The sequence below is a fragment of the Rhinoderma darwinii genome, chromosome 3, assembly GCF_050947455.1.
Source record: "Rhinoderma darwinii isolate aRhiDar2 chromosome 3, aRhiDar2.hap1, whole genome shotgun sequence".
Classification (NCBI taxonomy): domain Eukaryota; kingdom Metazoa; phylum Chordata; class Amphibia; order Anura; family Rhinodermatidae; genus Rhinoderma; species Rhinoderma darwinii.
The window spans coordinates 14,429,167-14,442,364 of record NC_134689.1 but is presented as its reverse complement, the minus strand read 5'-3'; the positions used below and the strand labels follow the sequence as shown (position 1 = coordinate 14,442,364).

General features: G+C 43.7%; 1 protein-coding gene across 1 annotated transcript; it reads left to right on the top strand.

Moving 5' to 3' along the window:
- Nucleotides 1-106: 106 nt before the first annotated feature.
- Nucleotides 107-7,193, top strand: MCAT (malonyl-CoA-acyl carrier protein transacylase). Its single transcript, XM_075855982.1, has 4 exons — nucleotides 107-669; nucleotides 2,116-2,203; nucleotides 2,828-3,045; nucleotides 4,970-7,193. Exons 1-4 carry the CDS (start codon nucleotides 229-231, stop codon nucleotides 5,375-5,377), a joined length of 1,155 nt encoding a protein of 384 aa, XP_075712097.1. The 5' UTR covers nucleotides 107-228; the 3' UTR covers nucleotides 5,378-7,193.
- The last annotated feature ends 6,005 nt before the right edge of the window (nucleotides 7,194-13,198 follow it).

Below are 13,198 nucleotides of genomic sequence, written 5' to 3'. Positions count from 1 at the left end.
TTTCAACTGGAAATTCGTTACAATTTTGTCACGAATAAGTAATATAGTATCGCGGAACGTTTGTGTTGTGGTGATGTTTCCAGGGTGAAGCCTTTGGCGGTGCACAGCGCACCCGGAAGTGTCCTTGAGAAGCTAGGGTGACCCACGTGTTGGAGTTCAGCTTGTGTAATCACATGTTATCTATCACCGGCTCCCTTTAGGAAGGAGACAGGGGTCTCACCAGCAGGCATGGGGGGCGCCTTACTTCTTAGGTCATGTATCTATAGGAGGTTACTGTATAATGGGCATAAGGCTTCCCAGTGCCAGAGATGGGCATCTAATATTGATAGGAGCAGTGTGAGACAGGAGGATGTAGTCAGTTTACTGGAGGGGGCAGAGGTGGACAGAGAAGATGTAGAAAAGCGTGAGCCCACCAGATTGCCATCTGACAGCTCGGTGGTCCTGTTCCCGGGACAGGGCAGTCAGCAGGTGGGCATGGGCAGCGGACTCTTAAAGTACCCCAACGTCAGAGCTATGTTCCTAACTGCCCACAAAGTGCTGGGTTATGACCTGCTGGATCTCTGCCTCAATGGCCCAGCGGAGATGCTGAATAAGACCGTGCACTGCCAACCGGCAACGTTCATCACTTCCTTGGCCGCTGCGGAGAAACTTGGTGATGAAGATCCTGAAGTAAGTTTCTCCCTCAGCTACCTGCCCTTTACACCAGTGGTCTCAAACCCGTGACTCTCCAGTGGTTAAAAAGACTACAACTCGAGCATATTTTCTTAGAACGCTGCGTTGTACCGTCCCTCCGTTATTCTTCCTGGAAATGTATGAATAAAGTAACAACTGGATGTTACCATTCCCCTTGTCGAGGAGGTGCATCTCTACACCGTGTCACTCTGTCAGCACTGATTGGACTGTCAGTCTGTGTAGGGACGCACCCCTCGACTGGTAACACTCAGTTATCTAGTAGTAAATTTCTAAGAGGATTAACAGAGGAATGGCACAACACCGAGTTCTAAGCGATAATGCAGCAGAATCATTTAATGGGAGTGAGATTATTTACTAAAGCAGACACGTTATGTCAGGAGAGGTGACAGGTCCTCTTGAATGGAGCTACAACTTATGTATCTATTTCTGAGTTTTTAAGATATCCACTTGCTTTCAGTGAATGAAAACCTTGTTTGCCGCTCAAATAGGTACGCGGCTCGTAATATCTCTGATCCATTGTATCGAGACTTACACCTGTTTGACATGATTAGAATGGTGTTTAGCCTCTGGATATAAAAAAAAAAAGAAGTTGTTTTTATTCACTGCCAGCAAACAGAGATCTTTAAAGAAGTGAGGAATTAAAACACAAAGTGCCAGATGTACTAAGAACTGGTGTTTCACAAGATGCGAGTAATTTATTAAGAGATCCACACCTCTTAATATATTAGTTGCATCTTGTGCTGTTTGTGCGCATTAAAGTAAAAACATGGCCGCTCCGAGCGGTCGTAAATTTCTGCTATAATTTACTCCAGTTTCTGGTGTAAACGACAGTAAATCTATTAATTTATTTTATATATATATATATATATATATATATATATATATATATATATATATATATATATATATATAAAATACATTTCCAGGAGGAGTAACAGAGGAACATCACATTGCAGACTTCTAAGAAAAGACAATCCAAGTATTTTCTACCTCAGATGTATCAGGGGTGCAGACCTTTGCTATTCAGAATGTCACGCACTTATGATAAAAACTTAGGTTATGGGCCGTTTTGTCACTTGGCCGCCCCTGTCGTTTATAAATACTCGCAGAAGTCGTCGTCTTGTAGCCTTCCCTCTAAAAAAGCGCTTAGTAAATTACTACGGTGGATACTGAATTGGCTGATACCTTTGTGTAAGGGTTGGGGTGTTTTATATAGGGCATCATGTATCTACACGAATAGAGAAAATAGCAACCAATCAGAATTCAGCTTTTATATCTTAAACTAGTCTGGAAAATGAAAGCTGCAAAGTGATTGGTTGCTATGGGCAACAAGGTCGTTTTGATAAATGGGGCTCAGCGGCCATGGCATAATGTGTAAAAACCATGAAAGTCGTTATTAATCCGTTCTATCCTCGTCTTCAGGCCGTGGAGAATTGCGTGGTGACGGCCGGATTCAGTGTGGGCGAGTTTGCTTCTCTTGTTTTCGCTGGTGCTTTGGATTTTACAGAAGGTAAGAAGATGCAAAAGCAGAGTTGTGCCGGTTTTATTCCTTTAAGGAAAAAAAATAGTTGCAAATGAGAGAGAATCGATTACTCCAGGCTTTTTTTGCGCTGATACACTGTAACGAGCCATGCGCCAGTGTCCTTGATGATTTAAGATCAAACATACGTACGCTGGTGCGACACGTCACTGGGAAAACTGTGCGATTACCGAAACGGTGTCACGATTTTGTCTCCCTATGGGGAAAGGTGTCGAAGAATTCCGACGACGTCGCTTGCAAATTTTTGTCTGTAGGGAAACATTGCGGTCGCGTTGTGGTATTGCGACAATCTTACCTCAACGTCATGAAGCCCTAACCATATATGCCAGGGTGAGGAAGCAATAGGGCATTTACAGGGGTTGCCCCTACTGGATCGGCCCTTTCCCAAATGCTGCTGATCTCGCCGGGGGAAGCTATTGGCAGTCACACAGTTCCGCAGAGCAGTGTACCCCCCCCCCCCCCTCTTATTACATGTATATGGAAAGGGGTTATTTAATCCACGCAGCCACTTTAAGGCTATGGGCATCGTATCTTGAGTATCTCTAAAACTAAAATAAAGTGGTATCGTCACAGTTGGAGTGTTCTTTATTGCAGCTCTGTATGCAGTAAAAGTTCGAGCGGAGGCCATGCAGGAGGCGTCTGACGCTGTGCCAAGTGCGATGCTTTCCGTGATTGGGACTTCTAAAACGAAGTATCACTTGGCCTGTGCTGAAGCTGAGGAGCACTGCAAGACGTTGGGCATAGCCGATCCGGTCTGTAAGATAGCAAATTTCCTGTTCCCGGATGGCAGAGTCATCGCAGGACATATGGAGGTGAGATTCTGAACAAGATGGCGCCATTTATTTACCTCCTTGGTTATATGAACACGGGGCTGGCTGCAGAGAGCGAATCCGGGGAATGGTATACACAGGTCTGAACACCATTTAACAGTTGCCTACAGAATTATCCACCATAAAATGTGTCACTCTGTATTACTTCGCTTTTTACAGCCTGTGTTATGCTTCAGAGCGGAGTTCACAGTTCTGCAGACTTCACGTCTGAAATCTTCCGGCATGCCTTGTTGGGTCACGGTCTGCACAGAACTTGCTTTGGGGATTTGCGGTCTGGAAAATGTCCCTTTACATCATGCACTGTATAGTATTCTGATGTAGGAAAAACTAACTGACCGACCCCCTGTATTATTGGAGCTCAGCTGTTTGGAATGTGTCTGGCAACAAGCTTGCTGACTGTTTCCAATAACTACCATTAGATTTGTAATTGCAGCTCCGAAGTATAACACAGGATATAACTCGGAATCAGTACAGGATGAGTAATGTATGTACACAGTGACTCCACCAGCAGAATAGTGAGTGCAGCTCTGGAGTATAATACAGGATGTAACTCAGGATCAGTACAGGATAAGTAATATCATGTATGTATACAGTGACTCCACCAGCAGAATAGTGAGTGCAGCTCTGGAGTATAATACAGTATGTAACTCAGGACCAGTACAGGATAAGTAATGTAATGTATGTATACAGTGATTCCACCAGCAGAATAGCGAGTGCAGCTCTGGAGTATAATACAGGATGTAACTCAGGACCAGTACAGGATAAGTAATGTAATGTATGTACACAGTGACTCCACCAGCAGAATAGCGCGTGCAGCTCTGGAGTATAATACAGGATGTAACTCCGGATCAGTACAGGATAAGTAATGTATGTACACAGTGACTCCACCAGCAGAATAGGGAGTGCAGCTCTGGAGTATAATACAGGATGTAACTCAGGATCAGTACAGGGTAAGTAATGTATGTACACAGTGACTCCACCAGCAGAATAGTGCGTGCAGCTCTGGAGTATAATACAGGATGTAACTCGGGATCAGTACAGGATAAGTAATGTAATGTATGTACACAGTAACTCCACCATCAGAATAGAGAGTGCAGCTCTGGAGTATAATACAGGATGTAACTCAGGATAAGTAATGTAATGTGTGTACACAGTGACTCCACCAGCAGAATAGAGAGTGCAGCTCTGGAGTATAATACAGGATGTAAATCAGGATCAGTATAGGATAAGTAATGTAATGTATGTACACAGTGACTCCACCAGCAGAATAGTGAGTGCAGCTCTGGAGTATAATACAGGATGTAACTCAGGATCAGTACAGGATAAGTCATGTAATGTATGTACACAGTGACTCCACTTTTAATTAATAATATACCTGTATATAAACTGCAAAATGGTGGTCGGGTGGATATATTCCTTAAGAATGCCTTGTCTTTCCAGGATATTACATGTGTGTTTTCCACCCCTGAAATTTGACTTACCTGCGGTATTCAATTTCTGGGCAGTCTCTGATGCCCATGCCACATCCATTCATCCAGAATTTGAGTGATCTGTCCTTGGGCCACTTTGTTATATTGCACAATGTAAAGGGGCCCCAATGATATTGTACAGACATTGCAGCTGTAGCCCCCGTCTAGGTGGATTTTGTTTCTATGAAGGTTTTGGATGAAAACTGCAGGTTTGTGTATCTAGGATATCTGATAAGAGTGTGGGGGGGGGGGTCCTACTTCATGAAAATTGAGCCCTCATGACCCTCCTTTCGCCGCTCACGCTGCTATTTCAGTACCTCCCATAGACAGTAGATATGCTATAAGTCTCATCGGAATACCCCTTTAATCGTGGCCAATATCTCGTATTCTGCAGTTACACTTTCCCAAATAATAACTTTTTGTTCCGCTTCTTCCAGGCCATTCATTTCCTGCAAAAGAATTCTAAAAAGTTCTCCTTTGCTCGGACTAAGTTATTGCCGGTCAGCGGTGCCTTTCACACTCCTCTAATGGAACCCGCTGTACAACCTTTACGGGACCTTCTGAAGACCCTGAACTTCAAGCAGCCGCTGGTAAATGTGTATTGTAACGTAGACGGGAAGCGGTACCGACATGCCTCCGCTATCGAGGACCTCCTGGCCAAGCAGCTGGTCTCCCCTGTAAAATGGGAACAGACTATGCATGCAATTTATGAGAGGAAGCAAGGGACCAATTTTCCTCGGACCTTTGAAATGGGACCAGGAATTCAGCTGGGAACGATGCTCAAGATCTGCAACTTAAAGGCCTGGAGGTCTTACAAAAGTATCGATGTTTTTGAAAGTAACTGAGAAAATGACACGTCTGTTGGGTGACAACCAAAATTACAGTTGTTCGGCTTTCCCAGACTCGATAACCTATTAGGGTTTTATGGAGGGGGGGATTTCCGCACAGGACACCCCCCTATAAGCCAGTGAGGAGAGCAGCTAGTTTGAATGGCCTCATGTAATGCTACACTTCACCTCCAGGGGTCTCAGGATCTGTACCCATAGTGACCAGCTGATCGCCACTGCGACTCTCGTATTGGGGTATATTCGCACATAGTTTTGTCGCGGATTTGCGATGCGGGATTAGCCACTCCCATTTTTTTTTTTTATAGGTGAAAGACGTTTATTTTACACGTTTAACCAATGAAAATCATGCGGCCTAGTACCTCAACTCAACCGCTATGTGTGAATATACCCTAAAAGTATGAGCTGACCCCTTTTTAGGGTATAATTACACTAGACGGATTAGCAGTGTTTTTCCTGCAATGGATTTCATCGCGGAAAATCCGCAGCGTATTACAGTGGCAACAAAGTGGATGAGACTTGAACAAAAATTACGTTCAGAAATTGACCTGTGGTTAATTTATGCTGCGGAATCGCTGCACTTCTGAGGCAGTTTTACCCCAATGAGTTCAATGGGGAGGTAAAAATCGCAACAAATAGCAAATTTTGGCAGAAAAAATTTGATTTATCAGCAAAACCCGCAAATCTGAAAAAATAAAGTCTATACTTACCCCCGGGCGGTGCCATAGCGACGGCTCCTTGTTCACCGTGCAGCCCGGCCTCCTGATATGACGTTTCATCCCATGTGACTCCTGCAGCGACATCACAGGAGGCCGGGCTGCATGGGGACTAGGGGGACGCGTCATCATGGCATCGCCAGTAAAGGTGAATATTGGCTTTTATTTTCAGCTCTGTTTTCCGCAGTGACGATTCTGCCACCACAACTTGGAGCGGCTGGAATTACCTGTGAAATTCCTGACCTGGGTGAACAAACCCTAAAGGAAAAAATGATTTAACGTGCTAGTTTAGTTGTACTCTACCACCCGAGCTGGGGGTGGGGAGATGCTCCTGTACGCCGAGCAGAACGGTTGCCGTGGCCCATATAATGGCCGGAGTGCACGGGTTCTATTCATTAGAATTGTACCGCCCAGCGTGCAGGAGCGTCTATCCACGCCCGATGTCAGTCCAACTGGACTGACGCTTTTAGGCTCTGTTCACATCTGCATTGGACACTCCGCTATTTTGTCCTGTAAAATGACATAAAAACATTTTAGTCAATTGGGGTCCGTCATGCGGCAGATCAGTCGTTGCCGTCATTTTCATTTATTTTTTTTTGCTCCGATGACTGAGCAGAACAACGGAAATGAAGGCCACAGATTGGAACAGAGCGCACGACAACAACCTAGACCTATTAGGATTTCTAGAGGTAGACTCAGCCATGTACTGCAATACAAAATCTCCCCTGCAGAGGGCGCAGCTTTTCAGTTAATAATAACCGCTGACGGTTTCGGGAGCCAAACCCACAGGCATCAGCTGATGTTTCATTGTTTATATGGCCTGTCTTATTGTGACCGCCCCTTTTAATTAAAAGGTAATCAATGGTCCTATTGTCGGCAGTGCTGTATGGCGCTACATGTACGGCTTTAGTTTGCGGGTACAGAATTACTAGCACTGCCGGACTGGCTCGTGAGAAGAGTCCCGTTAGTCATGTGACCGATCATCGCTTCATCCGGCTCTGAACTCGTAGATTGTTTCTGTCCTGTAAATGACACTGATTGTTTTTGACCTATATGTGAGACTTCTAGAGGTAAATCCTATATTAAAGTCCTATTTCGTATATACCGTGTCTAAGAACAGAGTGACGTGTGTAAAGGGTGAGGACGTTGGTAAAAGCTGATGCACAAATACAAAGAAAAAATGGCCTAAATCTATTACCGATATCTCCATATGTTGCCTTAAAGGGGAAGTGCACTTAAAATGATCTGATATGTGATCGATACATGTGAGGAGATCACATCGGTGAAGTCTGTGATCTCAGACCAGGTATTCCTCCAGACCCCCTCCAACATACAAGTACATTCTCAGGCTCATCTATGCTTTTTGTTCCTTTTTGTGTATTGTATATACATCATCAGGCAAATTTACTGCACAGTGTTCAGATAAATTCTCCGTATTCGATGCATATTTGATCCCATAGGCACCTAAAACAGTTCAAAATAAATTTTTCTGTCGCAGGGACATTTAAAAAAGGAACGTGCTGTTGCTTTAAGTTGCAACAGTGACACCTGCAGGCATCCTAGAGTAATTCTAATTCTATAAAGCACATTTCTGTTTGCAGTGGAGCACCAAGAGAGATAAATTATGAGCCCCGACTTACAGGTGTACATTGAACTGGGCAGTCCTCCGTCTCTCCCACGCAGTCCGCCATATGGTCTTCCACTGACGGTTATTTTATAAACGGTCTTAGGTTTCACTTCCTGATATTGGATAATGAGGAAGTCAGGTTTTCGGCTTCTAGTATTGGAATTCAGTTTTGCGCAATGATTTGTATTTGTATCCTGACCTCTGCTAGCAGATCTACATGATCAGTCCATTCCCAGCATGACGTCATCGCCTGGGGTTTCCTAGGCAGAACACATTGAGGGCAATCCTGCAGATAGGCCATCAATGTTTCATGGGTGGGAGTCTGACCCTGGAAGCCCCCACCAATCATCAATGAATGGGACTGTGCTGCGGTACCACATACGGATGTGCCTGAATAAACAAGCAAGCGATTGATGCTGCCCCTTTAATGTTTATCCAGGCATGTCGCCTCATCTGTACCTGGTACTGCAGCTCAGCTCAAATCACTGATGATCGCAGGGATCCTGGTGGTCCGACCTCCCATTCAAGCATTGATGGCCATATTAAAAGGTCTACCTTTAAGATTTCAGTCCAGAATAAAAATCCTTTTACTTGAAGCTCCTGAACCCAGATGTAGAATCTGTACCAGGACCCCTGATTATTATATATCGTTTATACTATAGGTCCCCCCCGGTATGTGGGACTGTTGGGGTGAGGGCCTATTGGCTCCCGAGGCTGAGCAGATAATTTTCTGAGCTTTGCTGTCCTGAGAACCCAAAGATCTAAGAGCCTGTTTTTTTTAACCCAATTAATGCTTTTGTTTCCTTAGGAGATAAGCGGCGCCCACTGAATATGGCATATACTTAAGGGGGTTTACGCTGGGCAATTATTAAGCAAACGATTGTTCATGGAATACTCGTTGCCGATAATTGCCCTGTGTAAACATGGCAGCGATCAGCAGATGAACGAGCAAACGCTCAATCATCAGCTGATCGTATCGGCAGCGCATCTTGGTGTGTAAACGGACACGCGCTGCCGACACGATGATAATGTATAGGGATGAGTGATCGGAGTAATGACCGCTCGTGCCCATACAGAGCTCTTTGTGACAGGAGCAAACGAGCGTCGATCATCGATCTGTCTTGATGATCGGTGCTCGCTGCACCGGCCAAAATCTGCCGGAGTAATAGGGGCTTTATTCCCTCTTCTCTACATGACTGAGCTGAATTTACGTGTTAATGAGGAAGTTAGAGATTGGTCAATATTAGCTAAAAAGTTGCTAAACAGACCGCTAATATGCTCACAATAGATATTCGTTGGGGCCCGATATGAGCTGCGAAAACGAGCGCCAATCGGCGAGACCGCTTTGTCTATTGCGAGTGGAAGGTATATATTAGATAAATATATTGGATTTCTATATTTTTGTGATTCCAGACCTAATATCTGCTCTCCACCTGCTGTGCGCTTGAGTGTAATCTATTGTTCTCTGTTATCAGCTGTTTCGATTTAGGAAAAGGCTGCCTATGGTGTATATTGCAAACCTAGAATAAAAGTAGATGTTATGGGACAGACATGAGCCTCCTCCATTATGAATATATGGAATAAAATCATTTATTTAACATTTGATTGACAGATTGAGGTGAGAAGAGGATGGCCTGCATTCCTTCGCTCACGGGTACAAAAATGTCCGGCCGTACAGACCCCGCAGGAAACGTTAGTTAAGTGCTTACGTGTAAAACCCACAATCACAAGGAAGTTTAACCACCAATTTTAAAATTTATCATAAAAAATTTCAGTGACCCAGCACTACAGACAAAGATAAAAAATATTCCAGTGTATAAATGGCACCGCCGGGGTGGCATGCGTTGACCAGAGTCCTGCCGTGGCCTCTTCTAGAATTTCAGACACCGAGTCCCAGCTTAATGACCAGTCCAAAAACTGCAACCAGCGCAGCCAGAAGCAGCAGATTGGGGTAGACGGTCACTGGATCCCTTGTGGATACCTATATGGGTAAGAAAAGATGGCGTCATTGTAGAATTGTTAAAGGTGGCTGCATATGGCTCTGAAAAATGTGCCTAATATTACAAAATAGATTATCTGTCACCGCTTATCTTGCTTGAGCTCATTAATAGCACAGTATGCAGTAAGCACTTGAGCTCCCTCTAGTGGTGGCTTCATTTAAGAGTCTTCACGTGTATGCAGGGGATTCGTAGCTGTGTATCAGAAAAATGGAGCTCTGACCACGACTAAGATATATTAAGAAATTAATCGGCACGGAATGTAAGCCCTAAAAATTACATCGTGGACATTTAATTTAAGGGTATGTTCACACGGCGGGGGTCCGTAACGGCTGAAATTACGGGGATGTTTCAGCCTGAAAACATCCCCGTAATTTCAGCCGTACCGGCATGTGCAGGCGCTTGAACGGCGCGTCAATTACGGCCGTAATTAGCGCTGCTATTCATTGGAGTCAATGAATAGCGGCTCCAATTACGGCCAAAGAAGTGACAGGTCACTTCTTCTACGCGGGCGTCTATTTACGCGCCGTCATTTGACAGAGGCGCGTAAATATACGCCTCGTGTGAACAGACAAACGTCTGCCCATTGCTTTCAATGGGCAGATGTTTGTCGGCGCTATTTTCGGGCGTAATTCGGGGCAAAAACGCCCGATTTACGTCCGTAAATAGGCCGTGTGAACATACCCTAAGGCTAAATCCAGACGAGGTGGAAAAAAAATCAGCCGTAAATTTTACCTTGAATCCATGGCAAATCTGCAGCAAAATATGCAGGTGTGAAAAACATTGCTGCTTTCTTCCAGGGATAGCGCCATTGTTTATGGGCGGTGTGTTATTGCAGCTCAGCCCCATTCAAGTGAATGCAATACCAGACACAACCTTTGCCTAACAGTGGCGCTGTTTCTGGAAGAAAGCATCCATCTATTTATAAACGCATGCAACCCCTTTCATTGTTGTATGATAAAAAAATTCTGCAACTTGGTGTTTTAATGCTTTACCATTTTTTAAATACTTCTGCTTGCTGTCAGTGAATAGAAACATTCTTGTTTACATCCAGAAGCTGAAGACCTGCCCTTAGAGGACCGTATAAACATTTAAAATAAAAAATACAATCGTAATCTCCTTACCAGCGTCGTCCTGCCAGTAGTTGGGGTCACACCATGATCCACACGGCTTGTGATATTTTTAACACTTCTCAAAAGGCTCAGGGCAAAATTTTGGCAATTACCCACAATACGTCTGTGAAGTAGTAAAGAATATTCAGATTTATTATTAGTATTGTTATTTGCATAAACCAAATCAAGATTTAATCTTAACATTAAAAAAAACACAACATGGCTGCTTTCTTCCCAACACGGTGCCACTCCTGTCCCGAAGGCTGCCTGGTACTGCAACTCAGCAATTCACTTGAATGTGAATAAGCTGCAATACCACACACAGCCACTGGACAAGAGTGGCGCTGTTTCATACTAGCCATTGCCGATAAGGCAGTGATCAAGGGGTATGAGGGGGGGGGGGTGATCTTCCTGGATCTCAAGTCTGTCATCCCATTGGGCTTTATTCCGATGCATACACCTTTTCACGGTGCTGCATCGGAATAAATAAATAGAGCAGGAGGTTGTTAAATCACCCTGCTCGAGTGGGCAAGATCGATCTCGGTATCGATCTCGCCAGTTTAACCCCTCAGATGTGGCGCTCAGTAGCGAGCGCTGCATCGGAGTGGTTTTGGAGAGAGGGATAAGATCGCAGGATGTCGGTGGTTTCTATGGCAGCCGGGGGGCCTAATAAAGCCCCCCAGGTCTGCCACTAGTTATGCTAGGCATGGCCTAGCAGATGCCTGTCCATTTTACATGGACAGGCACTAATACACTGCAATACAGAAGTATTGCAGTGTATTATATTAGTGATCGGAGGATCGTATGGTGAAGTCCCCTAGTGGGACCAATAAAAAATAAAGGTTTAAAAAAAGATAATAAAAAAAATAACTGAAAAAGCCACTTTTTCCGCTTACAAAATGCTTTATTATTAAAACAGAGCAAAAAAAGTCACACACATTTGGTATCGCCGCGTCCGTAACGACCCCAACTATAAACTTATTACATAATTTAACCCGCACGGTGAATGCTGTAAAAAATAAAATAGAATGCAAAAATTGCTGTTTTCTGTGAATCCTGCCTTTAAAAAAATGGGATTAAAAAGTGATCAAAAAGTCGCATCTACTCTAAAATGGTACCGATAGAAACTACAAGTCGTCCCGCAAAAAATAAGCCCTCATACGACTGCATTGGTGGAAAAATAAAAAAGTTATGGCTCTTGAAATATGGAGACACAAAAACAAATATTGTTGAAAAAAAAAGTGTTTTTACTGTGTAAAAGTAATAAAACATACAAAATCGACACAAATTTGGTATCGTTGCAATCGCAACAACCCGCTGAATAAAGTCATTGTGTTATTTATACCGCACGGTAAACGGCGTGAATTTATGATGGAAAAAAGTGTGGTGAAAATTGCAATTTTTTTTCTATTCCCCGCCCAATAAAAGTTGCTAAAAGTTCAACAATAAGTTCTATGTACCCCAAACTGGTGCTAATAAAAAAAAAATACAACTTGACCCGCAAAAAAACAAGACCTTATACGGCTATGTCGACGCAAAAATAAAGTTACAGCTCTTTGAATGAGACGATGGAAAAACGTAAAAAACTGGCTTGGTCATTAAGGGGTTAAGCTTCACACCATCCATTGTGATGTGCATTAACCAACCTCTGGATATCATGGGCCAGTGTATCTCCAGCTGTTGTGAACGTGCAACTTCTAGCGTTCCCTGACATCCGGAGTCTGCTTGCTGTCAGTAAATGGAAATTCATCATGATCTCACCCAACTGACACAGCTGCAGGGCTCGTTACAGAAGAAAGCTCTGAGTCCAGGCGTCACGGTCAAAATGTTGCCGCGCCATGTGCATCTCATTTTTAGGTTGGTTTCCATTCGCTGACATCAAGATAAGATACTGAGAATGGTGGGAAATTGAACCACAAAGTATAGTAAAAGGATTGATAATTCTGCCCCATCTGTTTGTGTGTGAGTAACATCATTGAGTTCAAATGCGGGTTATGCAAAGCAGCGATTCTAGCGCAAGAACAAATATTTAACCATAGAAACTTCACCGACCGCAAGAGTAAATACAGAAAATGAAGGAGCTGAGTAAACGCGGAGTTATTGGCGTCATTTCATGCTCAAAATGCATTTTTTAAAGGGACAGTAACCCCTAAAGCCTTTCACAGGAGTTGGGATGATCCATCTGGGGCTACCCCTTTAAATCTAAAATATAAACTATAAGTAAAATATAATATAAGACACCGGCAATAAAACGACCCAGTATGAATCATGTGATACTTTGACTCCTCGGCGTTCTTATAAATGATATAATTACCAGTGAGTGTTATCTGGTGTAATCCATCGATCGACCTATTAAAGTGGACTCTGAA